Source organism: Microtus ochrogaster, chromosome 19, assembly GCF_000317375.1.
Source record: "Microtus ochrogaster isolate Prairie Vole_2 chromosome 19, MicOch1.0, whole genome shotgun sequence".
In the NCBI taxonomy this organism is placed as follows: domain Eukaryota; kingdom Metazoa; phylum Chordata; class Mammalia; order Rodentia; family Cricetidae; genus Microtus; species Microtus ochrogaster.
In genome coordinates, this window is record NC_022021.1 from 15216374 (window position 1) to 15243534 (window position 27161).

The 27161-nt window shown below is 35.5% G+C and overlaps 1 protein-coding gene across 3 annotated transcripts in view; it reads right to left on the reverse strand.

Moving 5' to 3' along the window:
• Nucleotides 1-27161, reverse strand: part of Tmem161b (transmembrane protein 161B) — a 78664-nt gene that overhangs the window by 23802 nt on the left and 27701 nt on the right. The window contains exons 2-5 of one of the 3 annotated variants that reach the window (XM_026783763.1): nt 20230-20296; nt 16685-16768; nt 14441-14538; nt 7684-7840 (exon numbers count right to left, since the gene is read on the reverse strand). In XM_026783763.1, coding sequence (XP_026639564.1) covers nt 7684-7748 — 65 coding nt within the window. In that variant the 5' untranslated portion in view covers nt 7749-7840; nt 14441-14538; nt 16685-16768; nt 20230-20296. Of the gene's footprint in view, nt 1-7683; nt 7841-14200; nt 14219-14440; nt 14539-16684; nt 16769-20229; nt 20297-27161 lie in introns of those variants that run through there. The other 2 variants (XM_005356530.3, XM_026783764.1) reach the window with 2 other exon arrangements.

Consider the following 27161-nt stretch of genomic DNA (forward strand, 5'->3'; position numbering starts at 1 on the left):
AAAAAAAAAAAAAAAAAAAAAAAAAAAAAAAAAAAAAAAACAAATAAACAAAAAACAAAACAAGCTGTGAATATAGGCCCTGTTTATTTCTACAGTACTGTATCATATTTAATCAAAGATAAAATTATCACTGAGGAAAAATTAACTTGGTGAAAAGATGCAAGCAGCAACATAAAACATTTTAAATATGTAAGTTATGTATATACACACATATATATTTCATATTAGCTACATAAAGGTAAATTCATCTTTCAAAGAACAAAATGCAATAAAATTGCTTAGCTAATAAAAGATATGATAAACAAAAGAAAAAAAATTGATGAAAAAGAAAGTTTCATCAAGCTTAAAACAAAAAGTGTATCAATGGAGGAGGTACACTGTCTAACAAAAGACAAAAGGAATTAAGTGTATTTGAGGGTAGGGGGTGGGGCCAGAGTGCAGTCCTGAGGACCTCAAAGACAATAAAACAAAGTTTCCAAATCTGAAGTTTACAATGTGGAGGAGTCTTCAAGAAGCCTACTCCAAGGACGTAAGATCTCAATCAAGGTATGTGGCAACTAGCTTATAGAAGTGGAACAAACCAGATAATCACTGTTTCCTGGGTTGCGGGGATAAACCATATGTATATCACAGCAAGAATGCTATTCTTAATCTGAAAGCTATGGACGGTGGAATATATTCCAGCATTGGAGGAATACTGAGAATCTAGAACTCTATACCCCATCGGATGACAGCACAGAAGTAAGGCACCTTCAAAATTCCCAAAGTCCAAAACCTGGCTACTGTCTGCACTATGACTGAAAGTTTCATCAAACCATTCGAACGAATCAAGAAAAGGAATGTTTTCTAAAAATCAGAGGTTAAGATCGGGAGAAGGGAACAGGGAATTCTTACAAAATCCATAAAACTAAGTTCCAAGATAACAGTTACTCATCTGGTCTGAGAGGCAAATAACCCCAATAGAGCCATAGCGTAAGAAAGAATGCAGTTACAAGTGAGTGCGTAGGACACTATGGAAAAGCTGATGGAATTAACATGAAATGCAAAGGATAGTAAAATATTAAAGAGAGCAGTAATTTATGAAAAACATACAAATGAAACAGTGCCTTAAAATGCTCACACTTGAATGCTTGGGTATAAAAAAAGTCTATGACTACTCATTTCACCAAGTTTACAAAGTGTGCTAGTAAGCAACATAAAAAAACAAGTAGAGGGAATAGAATACTCTAAGAAAACGAAATCCTCTCTGGCCAGGGCAGCACATGCCTGAGGCTGATACAGAAGAATTTTCAGTTCTAAGATAGCGAGGGATAAACAAATAGACCCTGCCTTAAAACAACAACCAAAACACAAAACTGAACTTGCAGTTCAGGGAAGAAAGTCTTCATATGCTGTAACAGATAAATTATAGGGCTGTAATCTTTTATTTAGAAATACAAACATTTATGATTACATGTATGATGTGTGTGGGAGAGAGACAGAGAGAGAGAAGACGGCACAGGGCGGGAGAAAGCATATGCAATATACATGCCACTACCCTCGAATATGTAAAGGTCAGAGGGCAACTTTGTGGAGCTGGTTCTCTCCATCCACTTTACATGGGTTTTTAGGGTTAAACATAGGATATCAGACTTGAGCAGCAAGTGTTTTTACTTGCTAAGTCACCTCACTGGCTTCTAAAATATCTTGTTTTTTAAAAGTGAGAGGAAACAGCAACAATGGGAGATAAAATAGAAAAGAGAAGAGGCCGGATTTAAAGTACACATGGAGATAGAGGCAAGTTATAGACGTCCTCTGTCATCTTCAGTCTCGGCACCCTGGGATACTGTGTGGAGCCAGCTCAAGTTAAGTCCTACGTCATCTTTAGTCTCAGCACACCGAGGTACTGCTAGGAGCCAGCTCAAATGATTCACTGTCTTAAAGATCCAGTGCTCCAGGCTGAAGAGATGGCTCAGTGGTTAAGAGTGCTCAATGCTCTTGTAGAGGACCTGAGTTCAGCTCCCAGCACCAACACCAAGCAGGTCAAAACCACTTACATCTCCAGCTCCAAGGAACCAGCTACCTACTTCTGAACCTGCACTTTCATAGTATATATCCAGAGAGACAAATACACAGTTAAAAAAAGGATCAAATCTCATATCAAGAAAACAAGGCTTTTGTTATACTTAAATATATTTTACCAGTTTTTTTTTTTTTGAATGGAAGAATGGTTGTCATTATCAAATACTTAATCCTGGCACGTGTAGCAATACCTAATATAAAGTGACCACTAAAATCATTCAAATAGAACAAAAAAGGAAATCATATTCTAAGAAGAAATATTAGTCAATATGCAAATGTTATTAATATTCTAATGAATAAGCCTAAAATAGTCTCCATCATGTTTCACAAATTTGAAATTATTTTTAAAAATATGTTCTGCTTAAGTGATTTTCATATAAATTGAAATTTTTTCAATTATGGAAAGCAAGATTATATATACTTTTTTGTGACTATTATAAAAAAAGCTAGTCCTCCCCACTCCCATTCAAATGATTAATTTTCCCACATCTATTTTTCTTTTTAGAAAGGCAACTTGAAACACATTACACCTTTCATTCTACGCCACAAAACAAATAGACAAACAAAGCTAGAGAAACAATACAAAAACTCTATTACAGATTTTTATTTAAAGCTAACAATAAGCACCCTCATTCATGACTTATTTAATAAAACCATTTTAAAGACAATTGTTTCTATTCAGTGGTATAAAAAGTTTGTAACATTACCTTAAAATTTATTCTTAATTTTTAATATGCAGACTTAATTATTACTTAGAGAAAAAGAAACAAAATTCTTCCAGATGTTAGTAAAATTTTCATGCATGTTTTAAACAATGTCACAAGATGAGCTTATAGTTAGCCAGCCTCAATCTAACCAGATTATAGAGGAAAATACTAACCAAATATATCTAAAAGAAATAAATAAATATGAGCTTTATTTTAAAAACAAAAGTGACCAGGGTTCTAGATTAAAATAAAACATAGAAGGCCACCCTTGAAATTTTAGTTTCAGAAAGAAAATTATCATTTCCCAGGTAAAAGGAGAAAGTCATATTAATTATAAGTCAACAGACAGAAGGAAGGTCCTATTATTCAGATTCAGCTCCTCTATTTCATTCTGGGGTTCTGGCCAGAAATCATAGTACCCTGAAAGGACTAATGTCACAAAAGGCCTGTAAATGTTTAAGAAACAAGCCTGGAGCAAGCAAGCTAGCTCAGTCTAAAGGGCATTTGTTGCCAAGCCTGACAACTTTGAATTTTATCCCCAAGAGGCAATGTGGGGGGTGGAGAAATGACTCCCTCGTGATGTCCCCTGACCTTCACGTGTGCATGTACACATGTGCACATACATACAAAACAAGCTTAAACATGTCTGTTATATGGGGTCCTTACGTTCAAGTAAGTACCTTGACTAAGATTCAGTTATTCTCTTTTCTCACTAGATTTGACATATAAAGCAATCTAATTCAGAGTTCCAATTTCCATATTAATTTCAAGAAGAAACATTTGTACAGAGGAAGAATATAGTAATTTGCAACCTTTTAAGAGATTTAGAAACAGCAACTGAGTTGTACTACTTTGCTAAAGCTATATATTTCCCAAGCAAATAAGGTAGCATTTAATTTATATACATTTGCACGTCTATAAATAAAACTGACTCAACTGGAGAACCTTAGAACTTATTTTCACTTAAACTATTTACAACTTTTGGTTTTATAAAAATTTGTATGTCCACAATTATGGCAAATTAAAAATGAAGCGTAAAAATATGAGTAACTTAGCCTTTTGTAGCTTACACCTTTGACACTGTATAATACAAACATTGTGGAAATGTAACTACTGATTTAGTTCTTTAGCCAAGCAAAATAGGTGTAACTGAGAAGCCTCAAATTCTTTGTAACATAGTTTTCTTCTTGAAATTCATGTAATTCACTCAATACTGTACAGTGCTACAGATTATTCTCAAGAAAGTTTCTTAAAATCCTACCTGTATAGCGTAAACTACTTTAACATTTAAACCGTTTATTTGTATCATAGGATCAGTGGCTTTTCTCTATGACAATTTTACCTTTCTACTTTTCATTTATTCATAAATGAGAATAATATGCTTTATAATCATAAGACCAACAGACATTTCCTCATAATTCTAAGATGTCAATACAAAGTGAAGACGGTTACTACAGCTGCTTCCCTGTCTTCATGGCTGTCTTCCTTACACTAGAACAGGTGGCAAAAACGGGACTGATCATAAGTCACCGATAGTGCTCAGAGCTACAAGTCAAAGAGGGAGGAGTGAAGAATTAGTATGAGTGTAAGAGTGTACTGATAGGTGGTGGTGTCCCCTCTAATCCCAGCACTCAGGAGGCAGAGGCAGGTGCATTTCTGAGTTTGAGGCCAGCTTAGTCTATCGAGTGAGATCCAGGACAGCCAGGGCTATTGCAGAGAGAAACCCTGTCGAGAGAGAGAGAGAGAGAGAGAGAGAGAGAGAGAGAGAGAGAGAGGGGAGAGAGCACACACGCCAAAAAAAAAAAAAAAAAAAAACCCAAAACCAAAACCAAAAAAGGAGAGACAGGGAGGGGGCAAGAGAGAGAACAAGAGGTGGCACACTTCCAGCTTCCAACACTCAAGCTTTAGCATCATGCATTCAAAATGTCATTCTCATCCTTTTAGGACTGCCAAGATACTCCAGAAATCATTTCTGCTGTCCTATGTAAGTACGTCAATACAGTGAAAAAAGAAAACAAAATGATTATGGAAATAACGCAATTGGTTCATGACTATCCACAGAGTTGATTAAGTTACATGTATCTAATTTGAGAACTACTTTAACCAAGACTATTTCATTAGTAACAACTGCAGAGATTTTCTGAATCAATTATTGCACATGTGCTTGGAATTCAGCAGAACTCTTGTCCCATGAAGTCAATGGAGACCTAGTTTGATTCATAAATAGGGGCATACAATAATGAAATAAAGAAACCCCAGACAGAAGTCACTCTAGTAGACTCAGTTTACAGAGATAAAGCTGGAAACAGCTGGTACAGCTAGAACAAGCACAGGCTGTCAGGACTCTTCTTTGTTGCAAATCTAGATATTTGGCATTTAATTCTGGTCTCTTGAATGCACATAACTACAGTAGGTTATTATCTCATAGCAATAATAAATAAAACTCACATACTCAGTCATACAATTCTACTTCCTTCTTCTTCCCCAACCTTTTCATAGAGAGTCAAAGAAAAACAAATGACCTGGATTATAAACTCTACCACTTTCTCTACACTCTCCTATGAGCACACCGAAAACCCTAACATTCCTGAGGGAAGATGGAGTTGTTTGGTACCTTTCATAAGAACACTACTTGAATGGAGTAGAGGCAGTTCATTGCTATAGACTGTGTGATTGCCACTATCACACTAAGCAATATGAAATAAAATGAAAAGTGATAGAATATATGTGAGTAGCTAATTACAAGTGTGTGTTTGCTTCAGGCAGTAATATACTAATGGCTACACCACTTAAAATAATATGCATAAGAATCATATACATTCCCATACATGCATAAACTGCAACAGAGAAAGAAGCAAAAATATCTATCATTAATATATTTAGACACAAAATAATGTAGTCATAAAACAAGCAGAGTTTCATAGAAGGGGTAAAAAAAATGAAGAGCTCATGAGCATTTTAAACTGTAGTAGAAAGTGTAAACAAGAAACATAACAAAATAGTTGGGAAAGTTAAGAATATCTCCTAGGAAACCTAAAATAATAATGACTATATGTATGAAATACAGATGACAATTCTAGATGCTAATGTAGGAGATTCTACTTCTCCAGGAGCAAACATCCCCAAAATGTTCAAAATAAAAAGAAACTCATCAAATAACTACAAAACAGTTTGTCTGATCTCATGAACATGTATTTCCAAAACTGGAAGCTCTGCAAGAATAAGATCAGCTCTTTCCTCAAGCACAGAATCTACTTTTTGTCTGCTTAATCTGGAGTAACAAAGATAACAAGTTCCATGAGGCTGATTTGGGAGGAGGATGTACAACATGAAGGTCAAAGTACATCCAGTTCTCCAACACTACATAATTCTGCAGAAAAACTACTTTAGAATTTTGCAACTAGTCAAATTATCAATCATTAAAGACATCTTAAGGCACACAAAACTTCAAAAACCTTTTCTAAAGATATTGCAGAAGACTTCAAAAGCTTGAAAAAGAAAGTGAGCCAAGGAAGAAGAGACCAAGGCAGCTAAAAAAGGAATCAGGGAATTTTTCAGGAACACAGCAGTGAACAATGTTCCAGGACATGAGCTATGTAAAAGTTTATGAAGACAGAACTGGGGGTGGCCAAGCAGGTGCTAGACACTGTGAGTGAGGACCCTAGTTGAGTCTGAGAGCAATTCGGTGGAGAAAACTGGCTCCTGCAGCTGTCCTCTGCTCTCCACATGTGCACACAGAAAGCAATGCACTAACACAACTATACAGTTTAAATAAAAAAAGGAGAGCTGCAGAAGGACACTTCTATAAAAAACAAAATGGAAATGATGTGCTGATCTACTGATGGACCACTGCTCTAGCAAAGCTTAGTCTCCATAGAGTAAAATAAACCATTCAAGGAAGGTAAATAAAATATGTTTTGCTACAACAATATTTTTATAAGTAGCACTGTAAAACTGACTGAAACTTATTAAAATGTTATCTCTAGTGGGGTGAATGTAAGAGCAAAGGAAGAAGGGTAATATTGAATGTCCCAGTTTCAAAGAGTAATTAAGCACTCAGAAGGAAAGCCTCCTACCAGCCAGCACAAAAAGCCCCTCTAAGAGGTTAAAATGTCTGCTGGCCTTTCTGACATTCTATTTGGATGAAAAAGGAATGGAAAGATGTGGCATCTATATTTAAATTTTTAAACTACGAACTACTTTGAAATTTTAAGAAGTTACATAAAGAATTTCCATTGAATATGATCAAATTATACTATATATGGAAGAAACTGTTGAAGAATAAATTTAGTGTATCCTAAAAATTCTGTATTCAACAAAGAAAATTCTCTAACAACTGACAAAATTGTTTTAAATTAAACACAAGGTCGAATTGGTGAGGGACAATTCTCTATTCTGTAAATTATATTTTAAATAAATGCTGATTGGCCAATAGCCAGGCAGGAAGTATAGGTGGAAAATCAGACAGGAAGTAGAGGTGGAGAACAGGAGTATTCTGGGAAGAAGGACGCTCTTCCAGAGTCCTGCCCAGACCACAGAAGAAGCAAGATGTGGCCTGCCCCGCTAAAAAAGGTACTGAGCCATGTTGCTAACATATACTAGAATAATATACGTTATAAGAGCTAATACAAAGCCTGAGCTAATGAGCCAATCAGTTTGTATCTAATGTAGACCCTCTGTGTGATTTTCTCTGGGACTAAATGGCTGGGGAACTGGGCAGACAGAAACCCCAACAAACAGGCCCTCATGTTACAGAATGGCGCCCACGTGGACAACTGCATCCACATAAAACCTGAGAGAGCTTGGGAAGTAATTCTAGACAGAAAAGGAGAAGCAGGCCCTCACGTTACACTGAATGGTCCAAGTTCAAAAAAACAGTAAGTTCATAACACTATAATGATGGTTTGAAGGATACATTGCAAAAGACAAGACCAGGAGGCACCAGACTAAGCTGATATTCATTTCCTGTGTCGGCTTCATGAAACTGTAGTAGACTTCAGTTACCAAATACACAATGGTAGCAGCCACTGTGAAGTCAACCAGCCACTGATATTCTGGAAAGTAATGCAATGCTGAAAAATAAAAGGGCAAGAAAAGTTTCAGTTAAATTTAAAGCTTATGAGGATCAATCCATATAACCTTAAGTATGCTTGCAGGAGACCGAAAATTTCAGCACTTAACATTAATTTTGATAGTTCATAAATTAAGTAATAAAAACAATGTTGAACTGATTACTATAAATTATTTAAATTGTTATTAAAAATGAATACAAATATACTGGTGCTTTCTTAACCAATCAGCTTATTTATATAAAAATTAAGTAAATAATTTTTCTTTGGTCTATGTTAACTTCATTAAATTCAATTTGGTTTAAAATACAAAAGGTTTACAATCATTTCAGATTTAAACCACTGATGAAGGACTAGTGTTTTCCTTGTATCCCTCCTCTCTCCAAGACTTTTATCGTGAAGGAGTGTTGAATTTCGTCAAAACGTTTTTCAGCATCTAATGAGATGCTCATGTGTTTTCTTTTCTTTCAGTTGGTTTATACGGTGGAATACATTGGCAGGTTTTTGTATGTTGAACTATCCCAGCATCTCTGGGATGAAGCCTGCTTGTGATGTCTTTTTTGTTTCAGTTTGCCAGTATTTTATTCAGTATTTTTGCATCAATGTTTATGAGTGAGATTGGTCTGTCAGAAAATTTTAATTTTGAATGATGGAATCATTTGTTGAAGGGTTGTTGTTTTATGTAAAATCAACATACTACCAGTTTTCCGTTAAGAGAGAATAAGAAGTGTGTTTGTTTATTTACTGTTTATGTGCAGTAACTCACACATTACTAGCCAGAACCTGGAAACAACCCAGATGCCTCTTATTCGAAGAAAAGGTGGTACTTTTACACAATAGAGTACTACACACCAGTAACAAATAATTGCATCTTGAAATTTGCAGGCAAATGGATGGATCTAGAAAAAAACACATTGAGGTAACCTGGATCTAGAAAAAAACCACATTGAGGTAATCCAGACCCAGAAAGACAAAAATAATATGTACTCACTCATAAGTGGTTTTTAGACATAAAGCAAAAAAACAAAACAAAACAAAAAAAAAAACAATCTACAAGCCACAATGCCAGAGAAACTAGACAACAAAGAGGACCCTAAGAGAGGCATTCAATAAGCTACATAGAAGGTGAAATAGACAAGATCTCTTGAGTAAATTGGAAGCGTGGGGGTTAATAGGAGAGGGTAAAAGGAGAGAAGGAAGTAAGGGAGGGGAGAAAAACATTTAGCTCAATAAAAACAATTTAAAAAAAGAAAAAATGAAGAATTTAAAAAAATTCTGACAATACATGCAATTCTATTGCTCTGTGTATTTCATTTGATTTGAACTTTTTACAAAATATAGTGTTTTATATACTCCAGAGTGTGATAGTTATCAAGTATGTATACAGGCAACTAAAGTAAAATTGATATTCTTAGCTATATATTAACCCATATGATAAAATTCTTTTATCTCTAGTTAATAATATAAGCATATCTGTCCCTTCATTAGAAAACTGGAAGTCAAAATAATTTCAGAGGGCAGAGAGCTCAGTTGTAAAGTAGGTACTTGTATGAGGCACTTGGTTCAAATAGAGAAGTACCACAAAAAAGAAAAGAGGCTCAGACAAAACCTATCTGCACAATCATACACATGCATGCACATTCGCAAAAACACACAATCACCAAGCAACATGCCACTGCTTCTCTAGTTAACAAGAATGTTCTTGATGTTAAATAGCCAGTTGCTAAACTAGTACCATTTGTAAGTACTTGTAAAAACTGTCTGTGATAGCATATGTTAAGAAGCTTCATGTGAAAGCTATATCACCTAAGTGCATTATTTAAGTTAGTAGTCACGGTCTCATTGATTTGTTATGTAACATAAAGAATATAACTGCCAAGTTATTAAATTTTATATAAATGAGTTTAGAAAAAAAAGGAGGCTTGGTACTGATATCTACCCAAGACATCTGAATATAACAACACTGACACAATGTTTGGCTAAGTAGCTTGTAAATTTTCAGTAAATTTTAGCTGATAATAAAAACAGCAACAATATACAGAACTCAGTGAACACTTTTGTACAAGTACACACACATACAGAACTCATCGAAACGTAACATGGTGATCAAAATAACAAGGTGTTTTGAAAATTACATTGAGAAAGTAAAAAGAAAAAGGATGGCTATCAATACTTAAATGAACTCATGAAATTGATTTACAAAGTTCTTCACTATCATTTGAGGGTTATAGGTTTCCCCTACAGATACTTGCAAGTTTTATATGATTAATACTCAGTCCTCAATTAGTAAAGATTCTGATGTTACGTTATATCATAAAATAATTTTATATAAGATGCTAGATAAATCTGCTATCATTTTTGTTAAAGTTGACATGACTCAGTCCTAGGAAAAACTAAATTACAAAATAATATTTTATGTATTTTACCTGAGGTATTGTTTAAGCTAATGTAGCCATTTAAATATGTTGCATAATATATCTCAACCCAAAAGATGGAATAAAGAATGACACTACAAACTCATCAAAATCCACCTAGAGGACATTGAAATCCTTGACATCTATGCACCAAATCCAAGTTCATGAAAAAAAATACTCCTGCAACTAAAATCACATTCTGACCCCAAACTATGATAGTGGACGACTTCAATACCTATTCTGGTCAATAGACAGGTCACCCAGACAAAAACCAGAGAAATGCTGAAGCTAACTGACATTATAAACCAAATGGACCTAACAGATATTTTCAAAACATTTCACCCAAACACACAAAAAAATACCTCCTCAGCACCTCATGGAACTTTCTCAAAAACTGAGCACATACTGGCTATAAAACAAGTTTCAACAGGTATAAGAAAACTGAAATAACAGCCCATGTTCTATCTGATCATCATGAATTAAAGATGGATAACAAGGGCAGGAATATCAAAAAGCTTACAAATTCATAGAAAATGACCAATACAGTAGGGAATGAAAAAATGTGTTACAAGATAGAAATTCAGAAAGAAATTAAAAACATTTAGAACTGAATGTAAATAAAAACACAATACACCCAAATCTATGATAAGACACCATCAGGGCAGTTCTAAGAGGCAAATTCATACAACACAAATGCCTACATAAAAAAACTGGAGATCACATGAGCAACTTAACACTGAGAGTTCTAAAATAAGAAGGAATAAGACCCCAAAGGGGTACAGAAAGAAATAATCAAACACAGGACTGAAATCAATAAAATAAACCAATAAAATGAAGAGGTGATTGTTTGAGAAAATCAGTAAGACTGTTTAAGCCCTTAGTCAAATTAACTAAAAGGGAGAGAATATCCAAATTATTAAAATGAGAGATAAAAAGGGAGACATCACAACAGACAATTAGGAAATCCAGTGAATCGTAAGGAGAGACTTTAAAAATCTGTACTTTATCAACAGGAAAATCTAACTTAGCACAGAATACTAACAAAGAATTAACACCAATGCGCCTCAAATTATTCCCTAAAACAGAAACTGAAGAAATGAACATAGATACAAAAATACTCAATAAAATATCTGCAAACTGAATCTAAGAACACAGCAAAAAGATCAGCCCCTATGATCAAGTAGACTTCATCCCAAAAATGCAGGAATGGTTCAACATATGTTACTGCATGAATGTAATTCATCAAATATGTATTTTAAGTACAAAAACCACATGATCATCTCATTAGATGCAGAAAAGGCTTTTGACAAAATTCAATCATTCCTTCATGATAAAAATCCTAGATAGACTGGGGATCCAACATAAAAAAAGGCAATTTTCAGCAAATCCATAGCTGAAACCAACCTAAACTGAGAAAAACTCAAAGACTTTCCAGTAAAACCAAGAAGAAAAAAAAATAGTGTCTATTCACTTCATATTTATTCAATATATAGTGCTTGTCATCTTTTTTTTTTTTTTTGGTTTTTGAGACAGGGTTTCTCTGTGGCTCTGGAGCCTGTCCTGGAACTAGTTCTGTAGACCAGACTGGTCTCGAACTCACAGAGATCCGCCTGCCTCTGCCTCCCAAATGCTGGGATTAAAGGCATGCGCCACCACCGCCCGGCTAGTGCTTGTCATCTTACATAGAGCAATCAGACAACTGAAGACCATCAATAGTACACAAATAGAAAGGAAGTCAAAGTATCTTTATTGGCAGATGATAGACTTTTATATATAAAAAAATTTCTAAAAACGCTACCAGAAAACTTCAATAGCCGATAAAACTTTAAGCAGAGTAGCAGGATACAAAGCTAACAAACAGAAATTAGTATACAAACCACAAACTAACTGAGAAAAAAATTAAGGGAACAATACCTTTCACAATAGCCTCAAAACAACAAAACAAAACACAAACACTTAGGATAATTCTAACCAAGTAAGTGAAATACTTGTATAATAAAATTTAAGACATTGAAAAAGGAAATTGAAGAAGATATCAAAAAAATGGAAAGATATCTCAGTGACTGGTAGGAATAGAGTAAAAAATGATCATCCTACCAAATTAATCTACAGATTCGATGTAATCCCCATCAAAATGCCAAAGCAATTCTTCATGGAAATTGAGAGAAACAATTTTAGTTTCATATAAAAACTAAAGGAGCTGCTGGAGGTATCACCATATCCTATGCCAAGGTGTACTACAGAGCTACAACAATAAAAAAACACCAAGATATTGTTATTAAAATAGACATACTGATCAGTGGAATAAATTGAAGACTCACACATAAGTCTACACACCTATGGAAACAGAAGTCAGTAATATACAATGGTAAAAAAAAGGCAGCATCTTCAACAAATGATGCTTTGTCATCTGGATGGCTGCTTATAGAAGAATTAAAATAGATTCCGATTTATTATCATGCACAAAAACACAACTTTAAATGCATCAAAGCCTTCAACATAAGGCCAAGCAGTGAATCTGATAGAAGGGAAAGTGGGGAATAGTCTTAAACTACATGACAAAGGAAAAGGCTTTCTGAACAGAACACTGATAGTACATACACCAAGAACAATTACTAAGTGGAACTTCATGAAACTGAAAAGTTTCTGTATGGTAAAGAACACCATCATTCAGTTAAAGTGGCACTAAGGGCTAGTTGAGGGTTCATATGGATGCCTACAACTATAAAAGCTTCCTAACATGTATGTACATATGTATGTGTATATGTGTGTATTAATACATGCATACATACATATATACTCACATATGAATGAAATATAGTTGGTGTCACCAATAACAATACCCCAACTAGATACTCTCACCAAGTGAAAACTTCAGTGCCAGGGTTATATCTAGATGCATTGTTGGTCAAAGGAGCCCCTTGGAAACTCCCAAACATCTCAGGCTATTGGTTGCTTTCTATCAAATACCCCCCAAAGGGTTCAAGAAGCCATGTGGTGAAGAAGAAAAGATTTTAAGTGCCAGACATGATGCATGACTGCAAGGAAACAGTGTCTTTCAGACACAACACTGACACTGATATACATATGAACTCATGAAGACGATGGTAACATGCAGAGGTCCTGGAAAGGTTTATGTCAGATGGGGTCCCAATGTTGAGAAAGGGTAATGGACGTGGGGATCCATCCCTAATGAAGAAGGCTATCTCCAACTAACACTGGTTTGCAAAAAAAAAAAAATTAGTTTTCTCCAATAGCGTCTCATTGGGTATATTAACCAATATATTAAGGCAAGCTTCCTGCCAAGCAAGAGATGGCTAACACAAAACAAATTCAATGGCAGTTTGGTATACTTTTGTCTCAGAGTGTTTTGGCCATTTTTGTCTTAATTATCTTTTGCTTATTTATTATGGTTTCCAATTTTTGTGGTTTGGTAGTGGGGATGTGCCTGTATGTTTCTTGTAACTTTTTAAAATTCTGGTTTGTTTTTGTTGTTGGTGGTGGTGTTTTGTTTTACTCTCTAAAGAGGGGAAGGCCAAAGTTGAGAGGGTGGAGAAGTGGGGAGGGCCTAGAGGACCTAGAGGGGAATCCTGATGAGAGGAACATCACGCCAGAAGTCTCCCCATCTAGGATTCAGTTAGCTTCATATAGAATTCACTGTAAACTTAAAATCATTATAGTCATATTATTATAGAAACTGAGGAGGAAAAGTAAATTATTTATTTTGATATATTCAATGGATAAAATTGATTTGTGATTAATTTTTTCAACTTAATATCTAACACTATTACAATAGTTGAATTATTAAAACACAGATGCCTCAATATGCAAATGTAGTTTAAATTGCATTATTAAAGTAGATTATAGAAAATAAGTTTTGGGAGTCACGATTACAAGACTGTGATTTCAGCCTAATAACCAGAAGCTATAAAAAGGCTGAGCAACTTACCTACTTATTTTTCCAGAACTGGGGAAAATAATACCATATAAAGAGAAAAGAAAAATTTTATTTGAATAAAGTCATTTGGAGCTGTTAAGTTCATATGTTAGACTTCACACTCTGTAAAATGAACTCATGATTAGGAAAATACACAAATCTTACCCCATAAAAAACAAAACCATAACCACAACAAACAAAGGGTACTCGCTGCCATAGACGGTAAGCAGAACATGTATAGGACTCCATTACCTAGAGTATCCACTTCTGTAACGGACTTGGTTTCTAGATGAAGGTCAATATCTTTTGGAATGGTTAGTGGCTTATTTTCAATATGACCATTGTATTTTCTGCAAAATTAGACAAGTGACACAAAACCAAATTACTTAGTTATCTAAGTGCTTACATCCCACTAAATGCAAAAGAGATATTAAGTTTCATTCTAATGTTACCCTAGATGAGGTCAGATACTCAAAAACAGTATTCCAAGGAGGCTACAAAATGCTCAAGTAAATTATGTTAGTATATAATTGGCCAGAAAAAAAAATTATCTAAACTAGCAAGAGAAACAAATCCTGCTGGCTAGCATAGTGTTTCACAACCATTTTTCCTACTCTCTTTTGAAGATTTAAAAACAACCTAGTATTTCTTTTGGAGGCACAAGATTGAAGGAATGGAAGAGAAAATAAAATTCTCTTTGAAATGATGTACACACCTATACACACAAACACAGCTGTAATTGTAGGTAGGCCAGAGATGAATGAGTATATTAAAATGAATGTTCGTAAGACATTCAGAAACATAAAAGGCAACCAATGGTGGTGACTACAAAGACTTACAGACAGAAAACCAGCAAAGATCTTTTAAGTTTACTTGTGTCACTCCTAAAGTTACATTGTAAGGACAATCAAATGAATATAGAAAGCAATAAGCTGAATTTTAATAAGATTTTTTTTATTATTTTAATAATATTATATTTACTCGAATAAATAAAAATGGGGGATCTCGGTGATAAATCTGAGTAGGCAAACCCAGCCATGACTACTGCTGTGAGTAGATGACAGCATCACCCCTGCATCTTTCTGTAATTACAACACACCGCAGAACACTGCCTGCCTGCCCTGGGTTTGATCCTAGGATGCCATAAACCAAAAAAAAAAAAAACAAAAAACCAAGAGTGGTGATACATGGCTGTTACTGGGAACTGGAAGCAGGAGGATCAGAAAGTTTGAGGTCTTCTGCTACCAGTCTGGGCTACATGAAACCCAGTCTAAAAAAGGAAAACAACAGATTATAAGGCATGCAAAAAGAATCCAAATCTTTACAAAATGAATAATATACTACATAATTAATTCCCACAACTGTTTGACATGGTAACAATGGCTATCAGCAGAGTTTCAGTGCTTAAAAACAAAAACAACTAAAAACTAACCAACAGAATTAAATTTCTGGTCCTTAAGTATATAAACTTGGGAAATTCATTTCATACTTTTTAAATTAGTTTTATTGAGTTTTTCTCAGAATGTGTGTACTACATACATGCAGTCCTCTTGGGAAAAAATGTCAATTAAATTATTGCACTGGTTATCTCTATTAAGTTGCAATTGTACATGAAGTATTTTGGAAGCTAGAACATTGGTTGATACGTTTTTGAAGAACTACTGAAACTGAAAAAGAATAAGGTTCAGGACTAATATTCAATGAACTTCAGTGTATATTATCATCAGTGAAGAGGAAAGGAAAGCTAACATGGAGAGGACATCAATGCTGACTTTCTCAGAGTTAACTACACGTATGCAATTTTAAAGCCCGAAAAGCTCTTCCATATGACTATGTCCAATCAAAGTTGATTCAACAATGACTTCTAACAATGAGGCATGTTATTAGTATATACTCAAAATAGAAAGTGCTGGGCTGAGGGTTAAAGCTCACTGCTAGAGCTTCTGCTTAGTACACCTAGAGGAAAAGCAATGAATGGACCCTCCAAAGTCATATCTATCTCTATTCCTCTGAATATGAGGACACTAAGTCGATAGTCCAATCTACCCAGAAACACAAGGTAAGACAGTGGCATGATATCTAGCAATAGTAGTAGCAAAGATTCACAAATGACATCTTTGAAAGATTTATAGACATGAATGCAACTCTTCTCTTAATCAACCCAAGTAAATATCTGTAAATAAGAAACGAATTAGCTACCTTTAAGTAATACAACAATCTTCTTGCATTTACATACTGTTTCACTTAGTGAGATTTACATGGGTTCTGATGTCAAATACATTAACTATTCAAGAACAAAGTTACTCTCTGAGTAAAATAATTGTTATTTTGTCCTTATATTCTAATTTCTATTTTACTGGAATTTGCACGGGTGCGATCTGGAATTTATCAACTATTTACAACATAGTTAATAAGCATCCCTTTAATCAAAGCATAAACTATATGTGCACAATGATGTTAAATGTTTCATGTTAGAAGCACATCAAGCTAACTCACCTGTCTTTTTTACTTCTTCCTTTCTGCTGCTTCCCTGCAAGGATTCTCAATTCTTCTTCTGAAGGATGTTGATACCACCTCAAACTAAGGGAGGGGAAAAAAGCCCTTTTAAACAAATCACTGAAACTTACCAGATTATTTATATATTCTACAAATATTTACTGAGTTTCCAATTTGTGAAGACACTGTAGGGAAATAAGCAGGTGACAAGTGCAATGCAGACACTGTTCTTAAGCCTTACAAAGCTTAGAGCATACCCAGGCAACACTTCAATGCACTTACTAAATGCCAGGCCCTGGCAGGCTGCATGGAGTCCTGACATAAACCAAAGTGATCAGAACTCTGCAGGAGATTGGACACATTAATTCTCCACTATCCCTCATTTAAATGAAGTGATAGTTACCTTTAAAAGAGCAGACTGATTGCTCCCTCAAATATTTAAGTCATCTTTCTATTTTCCTTTCTACCACACAAAACATCCACATCATTTAATCTCCCCAAGCACCAACCGCCTCACTAAGACTTTCCTGTTTTACTGAGTGGTCTCACTATTTATCAGTCACTTAATTTAATAATCATTATCTTACTCTTGGGGTAATCAAATGTTGCCATCAGTTTATCCAACGTTTTAAACTCTCTGCACTCTATTGCAAACCTGAGTGTAACTTAACAGTCTTCTGTGGCATGACTATCACAAAACTCCCTCCCTGATCTGTGCTCCCCTGGACAGCCTTCCAATCCACCCACTCAGAGCCCACTTGGCTCTTTTTCCACAATGGATATCTCGTCAAAGTACATTAGCATGTGCAATCTTTCTCAAGGCTACTCAAGAGAGTGCAATGAGTCGGCTGTGCCAGGACTCTCATCAAGGTTCCTGCCACTACATTGTTACAAAGAATGGTAAACACAAACCTTATGCACTATTTTCTAAATCATAAAACTCTAGATTATAATATGACATGTCTAAATGGAAATAAATATCAACAACTAACTTGCTCTTTTAAAAATTCTATAGAACTGACAATCTGAGCAATGACTGATATTTGATATAAAAGAATTTGATACAAATTCTGAGATGTCATTGGGATTATGTTAATTTTTAAGTTTACATTTAGAAAGATACTAAATATTTATGGCTAAAATAATACAATGTTTAAAATTTGCAATACAATATGTTGGGGTATGTAGATGAAGCTAAGAATAGAAGAAACATGTCTGAGGACACAGGAATTCATGATATTCGTCTGTCTACTGTTTGAAACTTCCTATAAGTCATGCCCCAAGGCCTTAACATGTACAGAACTTGTGACTTCCTGCTCCACAGTCCTACATGATGAGCTCAGAGCTCACTTCTCAACTTTTCAATCATTTCCTACTTCAAAAGGACAGGCTACCTTGACTAAAACGACATTTTATTTCTCACAAACTCTTTCATCTTATGGTGCTTTTGCACACACTCTTCTTTCTGGCTATAAACACCTATACTGCAGTACATTTCCTGTTTCATCAGGCAGTCTTTCAGTTCTATAATACAGAATGTATCATCTGTTCTTTGCTCATTCTGGACAATGCTTCAAAAGCTCAAAGTGACAGTTTGTTATAGAATCTAGTCATAGGAAACGCCAAAAACATGATTAAAGGATTGGAATTTTCAATCACTAAACCTTCAGTTACAGGAAAGGAACCAGAGTTTGAGTTCAATTATTTAAATCAATGATATAAAATCTACTTCATAAAATTCTATCTATGGATGAAACTCCCTCAACTCTGTATGTCAAAGCTTGCTGTAATCTTCTAGTTGGTTATCACACGGATGGACCCAGAAGGGGAAACCTTCAAGGTGAGAAGTGAAAACTGGTCAGGTGGGATAGGGAGCCCAAAGCACCAGTTCCTGAAATGTCCCTGTATTGGCAGCAGAGGGATGGCCACAAAGAACAATGTATATTTTGATAACATGGCATTGCTACGGATATTACGGATGTCCAGCATAGCTAATGCTAGACATTCAAAGGGCTATGAAGCAAGCACACAACAGGTCAGGGGAACCTTAAGGGTACAGTGATGTTATCCGTTACATGGCTATTTTGGTCAAAATGCAACTTTCACATGGGCTTCATACAAATGTGGTCTCGAGGAGAGAGGTCTTTGCCCACGTGTGTCTGTCTATGTGCCTGTCTGCATGTGTCTATGTCTTCCTGAGCATGGCTTTGTGTGTGCCTTGAGGCCTTTGCTGGAGTAAATAGCCTATGTCTTTCTTACCTGCTTGGGACTACTGACTTCTTAAACTTCCAGACCTCCCATGACCCACCTTCTTCCCTGGCATGGAACTTGGATCTCATACCTCAGCTCTCTGTCCAAGAAAACCAGGGACTTCTACTTTCCTAACTCCTACAAACCCCTGCCTTGATGTTCAACACAAAGGTGTAAAGTGGAGAACTAAAGCTACATTAATTCCTTCTAGTGAGCAGCTTTGGAACTGGATGTCTAAACTTTTAAGTGTATTATATATTTCCCCCAATTTCAACCCATCTCCTAGTTATAGGGTTGCCTCTTTAGAGAAGAGTTGTTAAAGTGGCAGGAAAAGGTCCTTTACATCATAGATGTGAAATCTACCTCTCAGTGGAAACAAGCCATTGTTTCCTCCTTTGGGAGTTAATTCAGTTGAGCAAGTCAATTGCTTAAGGGTTAAAGGGTCACCCCTAAGAAAGGCAGTTTCACCTACTGCCGTCTACGGGAGGAATATCTACTCCTCTGTGAGATAACAGACCTGCCCTTGCCCACAATTCCCACCCTCTGGACAGTTGCTCTCTTTCCATTTCCCTTTTCTTCATTTCTTTTGAAAACATGTGGACCTGATGCTTTGAGTTTTCTCACTCTTGTCTAAAGTTTTCCAGCCCCTGTTTTTGGCAGTGGCTTCCTGTTTCTGAATCAAGGCCTAACTTTAAGAGGCACTTTCTGTTCTCCAGGTGATTGCTAAAATTTATAGCTTGCCTGCTCTCAATAAAATTACCCTAAAGTTTCTTTTGAGTGTGCTCTTAAACTCTTTTATTAATGAGGTTAAGAACCCAAGAGGGGGTGGGGTCTGCTTGTGGACTCTAGTCCTCCCCAAATTTTCTGATAATATTCTGATTGTGTATGTGAAGGACACAGAAACTACATGCCATTCCCCAGATCTTATCATATGTGCATCTTCTACAGAATGATAAGTATAAAGTTTCTCGAATTATATGAGTCACTCAGTAGAATCACAGCATAGCCAGCTGCCAGTTGGTCAGTTAAAAACAGAACAGTACTCTATCTAACTTTTCTGAAGCTGACTTACTATTTTACTTTGTGTGTGTATATCTGCAAAGGTAGTATAGTTACTGGCATATAGTAAGTGCTCAAAAAGGATCACTGAATCAAAATAATTCAGTTTTCCTCTTAGTTTAATAGATACACACACACACACACACACCCACACACCAATCAAGTCTCTAAATTACAATTAACAAATGAGGAGGAACTTCCTGCTATTTCTAATCAAGCCCAGAACTTTAACTTACAGTTGATTCTCGTTATTCGCGGTAGTTATGGTCTATTAAGTCGCCGCGAAACACTGAACCATTGCTCCTAGGGGAAATACAGGGTTAGGTTCCTGTGAGCCTCTGGTCACAACAGCTTTCATCAACTGATCAACAAAATCTTGTCATACGTGTTTCTACTTTAAAAGGTTTTATTTAAGATTGCTGATTCATTAACATTGACTTCACAGTAAGTAGTACTATCTCATGCCTGAATATAGCCTTTCTAATGTCTATAATCATCAATATGGCATTTTCCCGTGTTCTGTGAATCATTCCAACATAATCTTGAGCTACATTACAGCTTTTGTGTGCTTATGAATATTAGACAAGGACTCAGCCTTATGTTTGGAGGTCATTTTATTTTATTTTATTTTATTTGTGACAGGATTTCTCCATGTAGTCCTGGCTGACCAGGAAATCACTATGTAGATCAGGCTGATCTCAAACTACTTCCTGAATGCTTGGATTAAGACTTGCATGGCTGGACCTGGCCTTGAGGTCAGATTTTTAAACAGCAAAACTATCCAAAAAAAGTCAAAGTGAAATAAAAGCAGCCTCGACAAGACAAATAGGATGTCTACTATGAGAGTCAAAAGAAGCAGGAAAACTGTCTTTGTTAGGCCCCAGCTGGGAAGATATGTGTAGGCCCACACAAACTCTGCACCACCCTATAGAAATCCATGACTCACTAGGAAGGCTCTATCCACATACTGACTCCGGAGTGTGTGGAATCTGGTGTATGCATGTGTATCTGTTCACAAGCACACAGGAACTAGTGGGGCAGTGCACTGGGTATCCCCTCCATCACTTCTGCCCTACACCATTGTCTCTCCTGAAACCTGGATGGAGCTTACAAACTGAGTGTGTTTGTATTCTGTCAGGCAGGCAGTAAGCCTACAGCTCCTGCTGTCTCTGCCCACCACCCTAACAAGGTGACAGGACATCAGGGAACCACCTTTGTTTGTTCTGTGGGTGTTTAGGATCCACATTCAGGTCTGCACGGCTGCATAGCAAGTGCTTCAATCACTGAGCCATTTCTCTAGCCCCAAAATATAAGTCCATTTTTCTAAAATAGAGTATATAGTATAGTTTTTACTAGATAATTCAAAATTAATTTTATTAGAATATTTTTATATCTCAACTCCAATGATACTAGAACCCTTTAGGAACATCTATTTCTAGTCTACCTCTCAGTCATTCATAGGCATTTATGAAGAGCCCATCATGTTAGAGGTATTTTGGCCTGGTTATATATTTGATTCAAAATTAAGTCCAATAAAGTCAAAAGCCCTGCCTTTTTGATCCTTCTATTCTAGTCAGAGTAGAATTTAACCATTTTCTAATAAAAAAATAAATTGCAGGTAGTGATAGCACATAAAAATAGTGAAAATATGAGATTTCACTTATTAGAGATATAATTAGACATGTATAAAAAAACCCAGCATCCTAATGGTTAGGAAATGGAGAGAAGGCATTTCAAGCAAGTAATAGCATGTCCAAAAAGCATAGAAGCTTAAAGAAACATAACAACGCAGTAACAAAAAGTCAACAAGGCAGTATCATCAACAAAAAATCTAAGCAGTAAACTCAAGAGGTAGGTAAGAAAGGACCAGATTGTGCCAATCCTTCTAGGTGATAGTACGGAGTATAGACTTTATGCTAAAATAACAGTCTCAAACTTGGGAGGGAGTCGTTCCATTTATGCTTTAACATGTATTTTGTTGCTCTGTATATCAGTGGGAGGCCAGAAACAATAGCAGGAAGATGTATTCTGGACAGCAATTCACCAGGCAAAACTCAGATGGATGCTTGCCCAATTTCCCTTAATAATAATAGTCAGTACTTTGCAGTTTCATTCACTACCACATAGTTCCCACTTTCTATATTTTGTCTCAGAAAAATGACTGCATGTTTGCAAAAGCTACACTATGCCTTCTTAACAGAGCTACAGGAATGTACTTAGAGGAAAACTGTTTACTATGTTAAGCAAAAAGCATAATGTAATTTGTACATATATTATGGCATAACTAATGGGGGAAATTAAATAAAAAGATTAGGAAGAAATAAAACAAAATTTACATTATTATTACCTTTGGGTCATGGGCATTTAATTTACCTTTTTTTAAAAAAACATTTTTATCAATTTGCCATTTTTGTTTTTCACACAGTACGTATATGCTGAAGTGGAAAACAATAAGAGACAAAAATAAATTTAAAAAGGTTCTCACTAAGAACTGAACCTTTCACATTTAAATATATTAATTTCCATGCATTTGGTTGGCTATTCTGTGCTTTTTCTCACTTATGTTGAATTTCTATTAGTAGCAACATTTCAGATAATAAAGTTAAGCTGTTGTTGTACTTAACTAAATTATTGAATCAAGTTTATAATGGTCATTCTCATATTAGCTACTTAAATAATTATCTGACCATATAACAATTCAGCAACACTGAAAGCCAAAAAGCAGAAACTAAAGGATTATTGGTCTGAACTTTACTATAAAATTGAAGTAGCAGTGTATGCAGGAGGAAATATAGGAGGGGTGATCAGACTAGGAGAATTCTGGGAAGAGGAAAGGCTCAGTCTGCAGATGCTAGCCAGACGCCAAGGAAACAAGACATATAGGAAATGAGGTAACGCCACAACCACGTGGCAATGCATAAACTAATAGAAATGGGTTAATTTAAGATGTAAGAGCCAGCTAAGAATACGCCTGAGCCATTGGCCAATTAGCGCTTTATTAAACCAAATATAAGTGATAAATCTTTACAAGTCAGCATCCTGATATCATGAGACAGGTTTCTAATTGCACAAGCCACTCAATCGATGGTACTTTGTTAGAGCAGCCCAAACTAACAAAGGCAGTAACTAATCACAATTTCAGTTTTTATTCTAAATGTTCATAATTATATTAGGTGGGGATAAGATAATTCTCTGCTATTTGTTAAAAGATTTCAAAGAATATCATGAACATTTTGGACCTGGAAGTTATTAAGGCAAAGAGAACAAGGACTCAAGCATTCCATAAAGCAGTAGCTGAAAATTTAAATCTTTCCCTTGGTCTTAGGTCCTACCTACTGTGCATTTGAATAGTAGGTTTCTCTCACAAAAGGGAACTTCCAGATTGTTGACTCAGGCAACATGCAAACAACAACAGACAGAATTCCAACAACTGAACACTAAGGAGTTATGACACCCTACTTACTCAATATGGAATGAGACAACATTTGAGTACATTTGACCAAATTATAATTTAATTTTAAGCTATTATTAATGTGTGAGAGGCATGAGAGAAAGAGCAGGAGAAAGTGCACAGATAGTACAAGATCATGCATGCCCCGCACAAATGTGGGAGTCAGTTTTCTCTACCATGAGTTCTGGTGATTGAACTCAGGTCTTTGTGTTTATGTGTCAAGCACTTTTACCCACTGGGCCATCTCAAAAAAAAAAAAAAAAAAAAGTTTTGCTGAGGGACACAGGAAGGAAGGTAGCAAACCAAAGTGAGAGATTAGAAAAATCAAAGTGTAAAGAGAGATGCATGCATGAGGTTTTTAAGCTGTGCATCAAGGAAAATGAAAAGCAAGGTGGCCAAGAAACTATCATGAGTCAGCAGTACTGTGTTCATGCAAACCCACTATTCAAATGTACGAAGACAGTAACCTATCACTTACCTCTGTGCAAAGAGGAGCCAAGCAAACTTCAAAACAAAAAGTAACTTTTGTTACAATAGAAAGTAGAGAATTCTTGGCTCAAGTGAGTGGTTATATAGACAGCTGTTCACTCTAAATTTACAAAAAATGCAACTTCTTAGGATTGTTCTTCTGAAGGTAAGGGATTGGAAGACTCAAAGGACCGGGCTCTATAGAGTTGCTTTCTAAGGTCAGCAATACACTTCATAAGTTACTGGCCTAGGAGATGTTCCTTACTAAACTACTCAGTTTCTCATAGAGGAGAAATTCCTTTAACCGAGTCTGATAATCTTTAAAAAGTACAACTACAACTAACTTTTCATATAATAGTGGCTGAGTACACCTGCAACCTAACCAGATGGGTTTCAGGGTTCAGATTATGCAATATTTACATACACATGGTATCCTGAGGTTGGAATACAAATATAATTGTGGAATTTATTTGTTTTAATATACATTCTGTTCAAAGGGAATTTTAAACAGTGTTTCCAATGTATATATACTTTCACTATTATTTGGAACATGATATGTCAAACTGACTACTTATGGTGTTAAACACAGTTGTCTAAAACATTTCAGAATTTAGATAATTTTAGATTTGGGAATTTTCAATTCTGAATGGTCACTATGTATTCTCCTATTAAATATTGGAAGGATGGAACATTAAACACATGGAAAAAATTTTATTTCAAATGACAAGAGGTATAGACTGAGTAATAGATAGTACTTAGGCTCTACTTCATAGTTAGTACGAGTCTGTAATCAACAGTCAGTGCTGATGTGCTTTTTGATTTAGAAGATAACAAGGCTAGATGCCAAAGAATAACAAAAAGAACACAAGTAAGTGAAAAGAAATCATACACTACCTGTAACTACCTGTGTGTGCACATGTGAGTATATATTACATATTCATGACATACTAAAAGACAAAACACTGCAAGAAAAAAGGCAAAGAAATAATCCGAAATTACTCAACTGCCAACAGAAATCACAGTCTACTTGTGATTAGAGAAAAATGTCATGTTTTAAACACTGTTCACACATGACAGCTCCAGGACAAGATGAAAAGTATAAGAGAAGCTATCAATGAAGCAAATACAGGAGTTCACCCTTTATACTTGGTAGAATGTATAAAAATACCCCTTAATGGGTACTCTTGAAACTACAGACACTATCAAACCCTATATATGCTATGTTTTTCCTTATATATACTTATTGGTAAAGTTTAATTTATAAGTTAGAGGCAGTAACAATGAATAACAAGCAGCAAAATTATGCCAAATTGCAGCAAAACTTTATCAAGAAATTGTAATAAAAGTAGTTAATACTGCCTCTCCTAACCTCACTGTACTATCCTAAGCCTTCTTTTGATCGGGTGAGGTAAATAACGCCTGAGTGATCAGATGAAGTGAGGGGTACATGGTATAGACAATCTAATCTACGATGTACAGATTCTTTGAATGCAGCACTCTGATACCACAGAAGTAAGCCTCATCCCCTGACATGGGTCTTAAGTAACTAATAGGTAGGTAGCATGTAGTTGGTCAGTTAGGAACAGAGTGCAGTTTCATTGTACTACTCAGAATGGTTTGCCATTTAAAAGATACACTGTTTATTTCTGAAGCTTTTTCCATTCAGTATTTCAGGCTGGGATGAACTGTAGTGGGAAGTAAAATCCCAGGTTTGGGGGAAAATTGTTATACTAGGCTGTGACTTGGGCTTCTACAGGAAGGTCTGGAACTGTTTATTTCTCGTTATATGAACCTGAATACATTACTTACAACTTGTTTTCCCACATGTTAAAATGGAACTAATGCCATCTATTCCAAAAATGAAATAGTTATCAAATAATCTTGTTTTTATTTCCGAGGTACAATGAAAACACTTCCCTGTGGCCTTTAGCTAGCCCTAGTCCAAAGGCCCCAGCTTATGAAAAGAATGAGTATTTCCAAGCTTCACACCTCAGGAGCTTTTGATCCGTAATCCACCCTCCTCTCATTTGCCAACCAGCACAGCATTAACAGTGGTCACTAAGGTCATAGAAGAACACAAAAGCCACAAGCAAGACAGCTAGGATCCCTAACTTTCACCACTTAAAAGAGAACTACATTCCTTAATCAATATCTTGTGAAGAGTTCACCCGAAGAACTGCACAGTCACACTGATTCCCATTTGACCTCATTCATGTCTGGCAGAAGTGAAACAAACCTACACCAATTTCTATGTGCTGGGATAACATGTCCCACTGTGTCGCTTCTACTTCACTCAGAATGTCCGAACGAGGCACTAGATCTTAAAAGATCTGTCAGGTGGTACTAATGGAACTAAGCCAGATTAAAGGCTTTATACTGTTTTTTTTAAAAAAACAAAACAAAACAAAACCCCAAAAATACTGTTAAAAATTATAGAAAATGTTATTTAGTGAAAACTGGAAAAATAATGAACTTTTTATATTAAAAGTCTTATTAGTTTTAAAAACTGCTCATTTTGATAGGTACAGTTGCTTATTCATTGAAGGTACTGACTGACACCTTTGGAAAACTGTCTTAACTATGAGGTCAGTCACTTGACTCAAGTGCCACTTTGACCTCTACACTTCAAAGGCACAGGGTCAGAGATACAGGCCATAAGTCAACACGAACACAAGTCCTAAGTTTTAAGAAAATTATGATTTATTTATATTATCATGGAATAAATGAATAGTCTGATATACACAAAAATAAAAAAGAATCCACTCAAATTCTTTAGCATACTGTTGATTAGTGGTATTTATACATTTGTTCATTCACATAAATGATCTTGCTAAACAGTTCTATTAAACATAGTCATTCCCAAGTCATCCTACAATAGTTTTCAACTACTAAAATGGCTTCCAATGAAAATTATCATTTAAATGATCAATAGTACATAAGTCACTAAGAAGATATTTGAGTGTTTTTTCAATTTTAATACAGTATTGTTTCATAGTAATGAAGGCTGACAAAACAGTAATTATTCTGAAGGCTATAAAATCAATGATCATATTCTACTCAATTAGTTGACAGTGCTGAGAGTTGGCTTTTGTGACTCCAAAATGTTAGCATCAACTCCACAAATGAGGACAATATTAAAACATAAATCGTTCGGGAATTCACCAAGGCCAGCTGGCCTGAATCTGAAAAAGCATGGGATAAAACCGGACTTGCTGAACATAGCGGACAATGAGGACTACTGAGAACTCA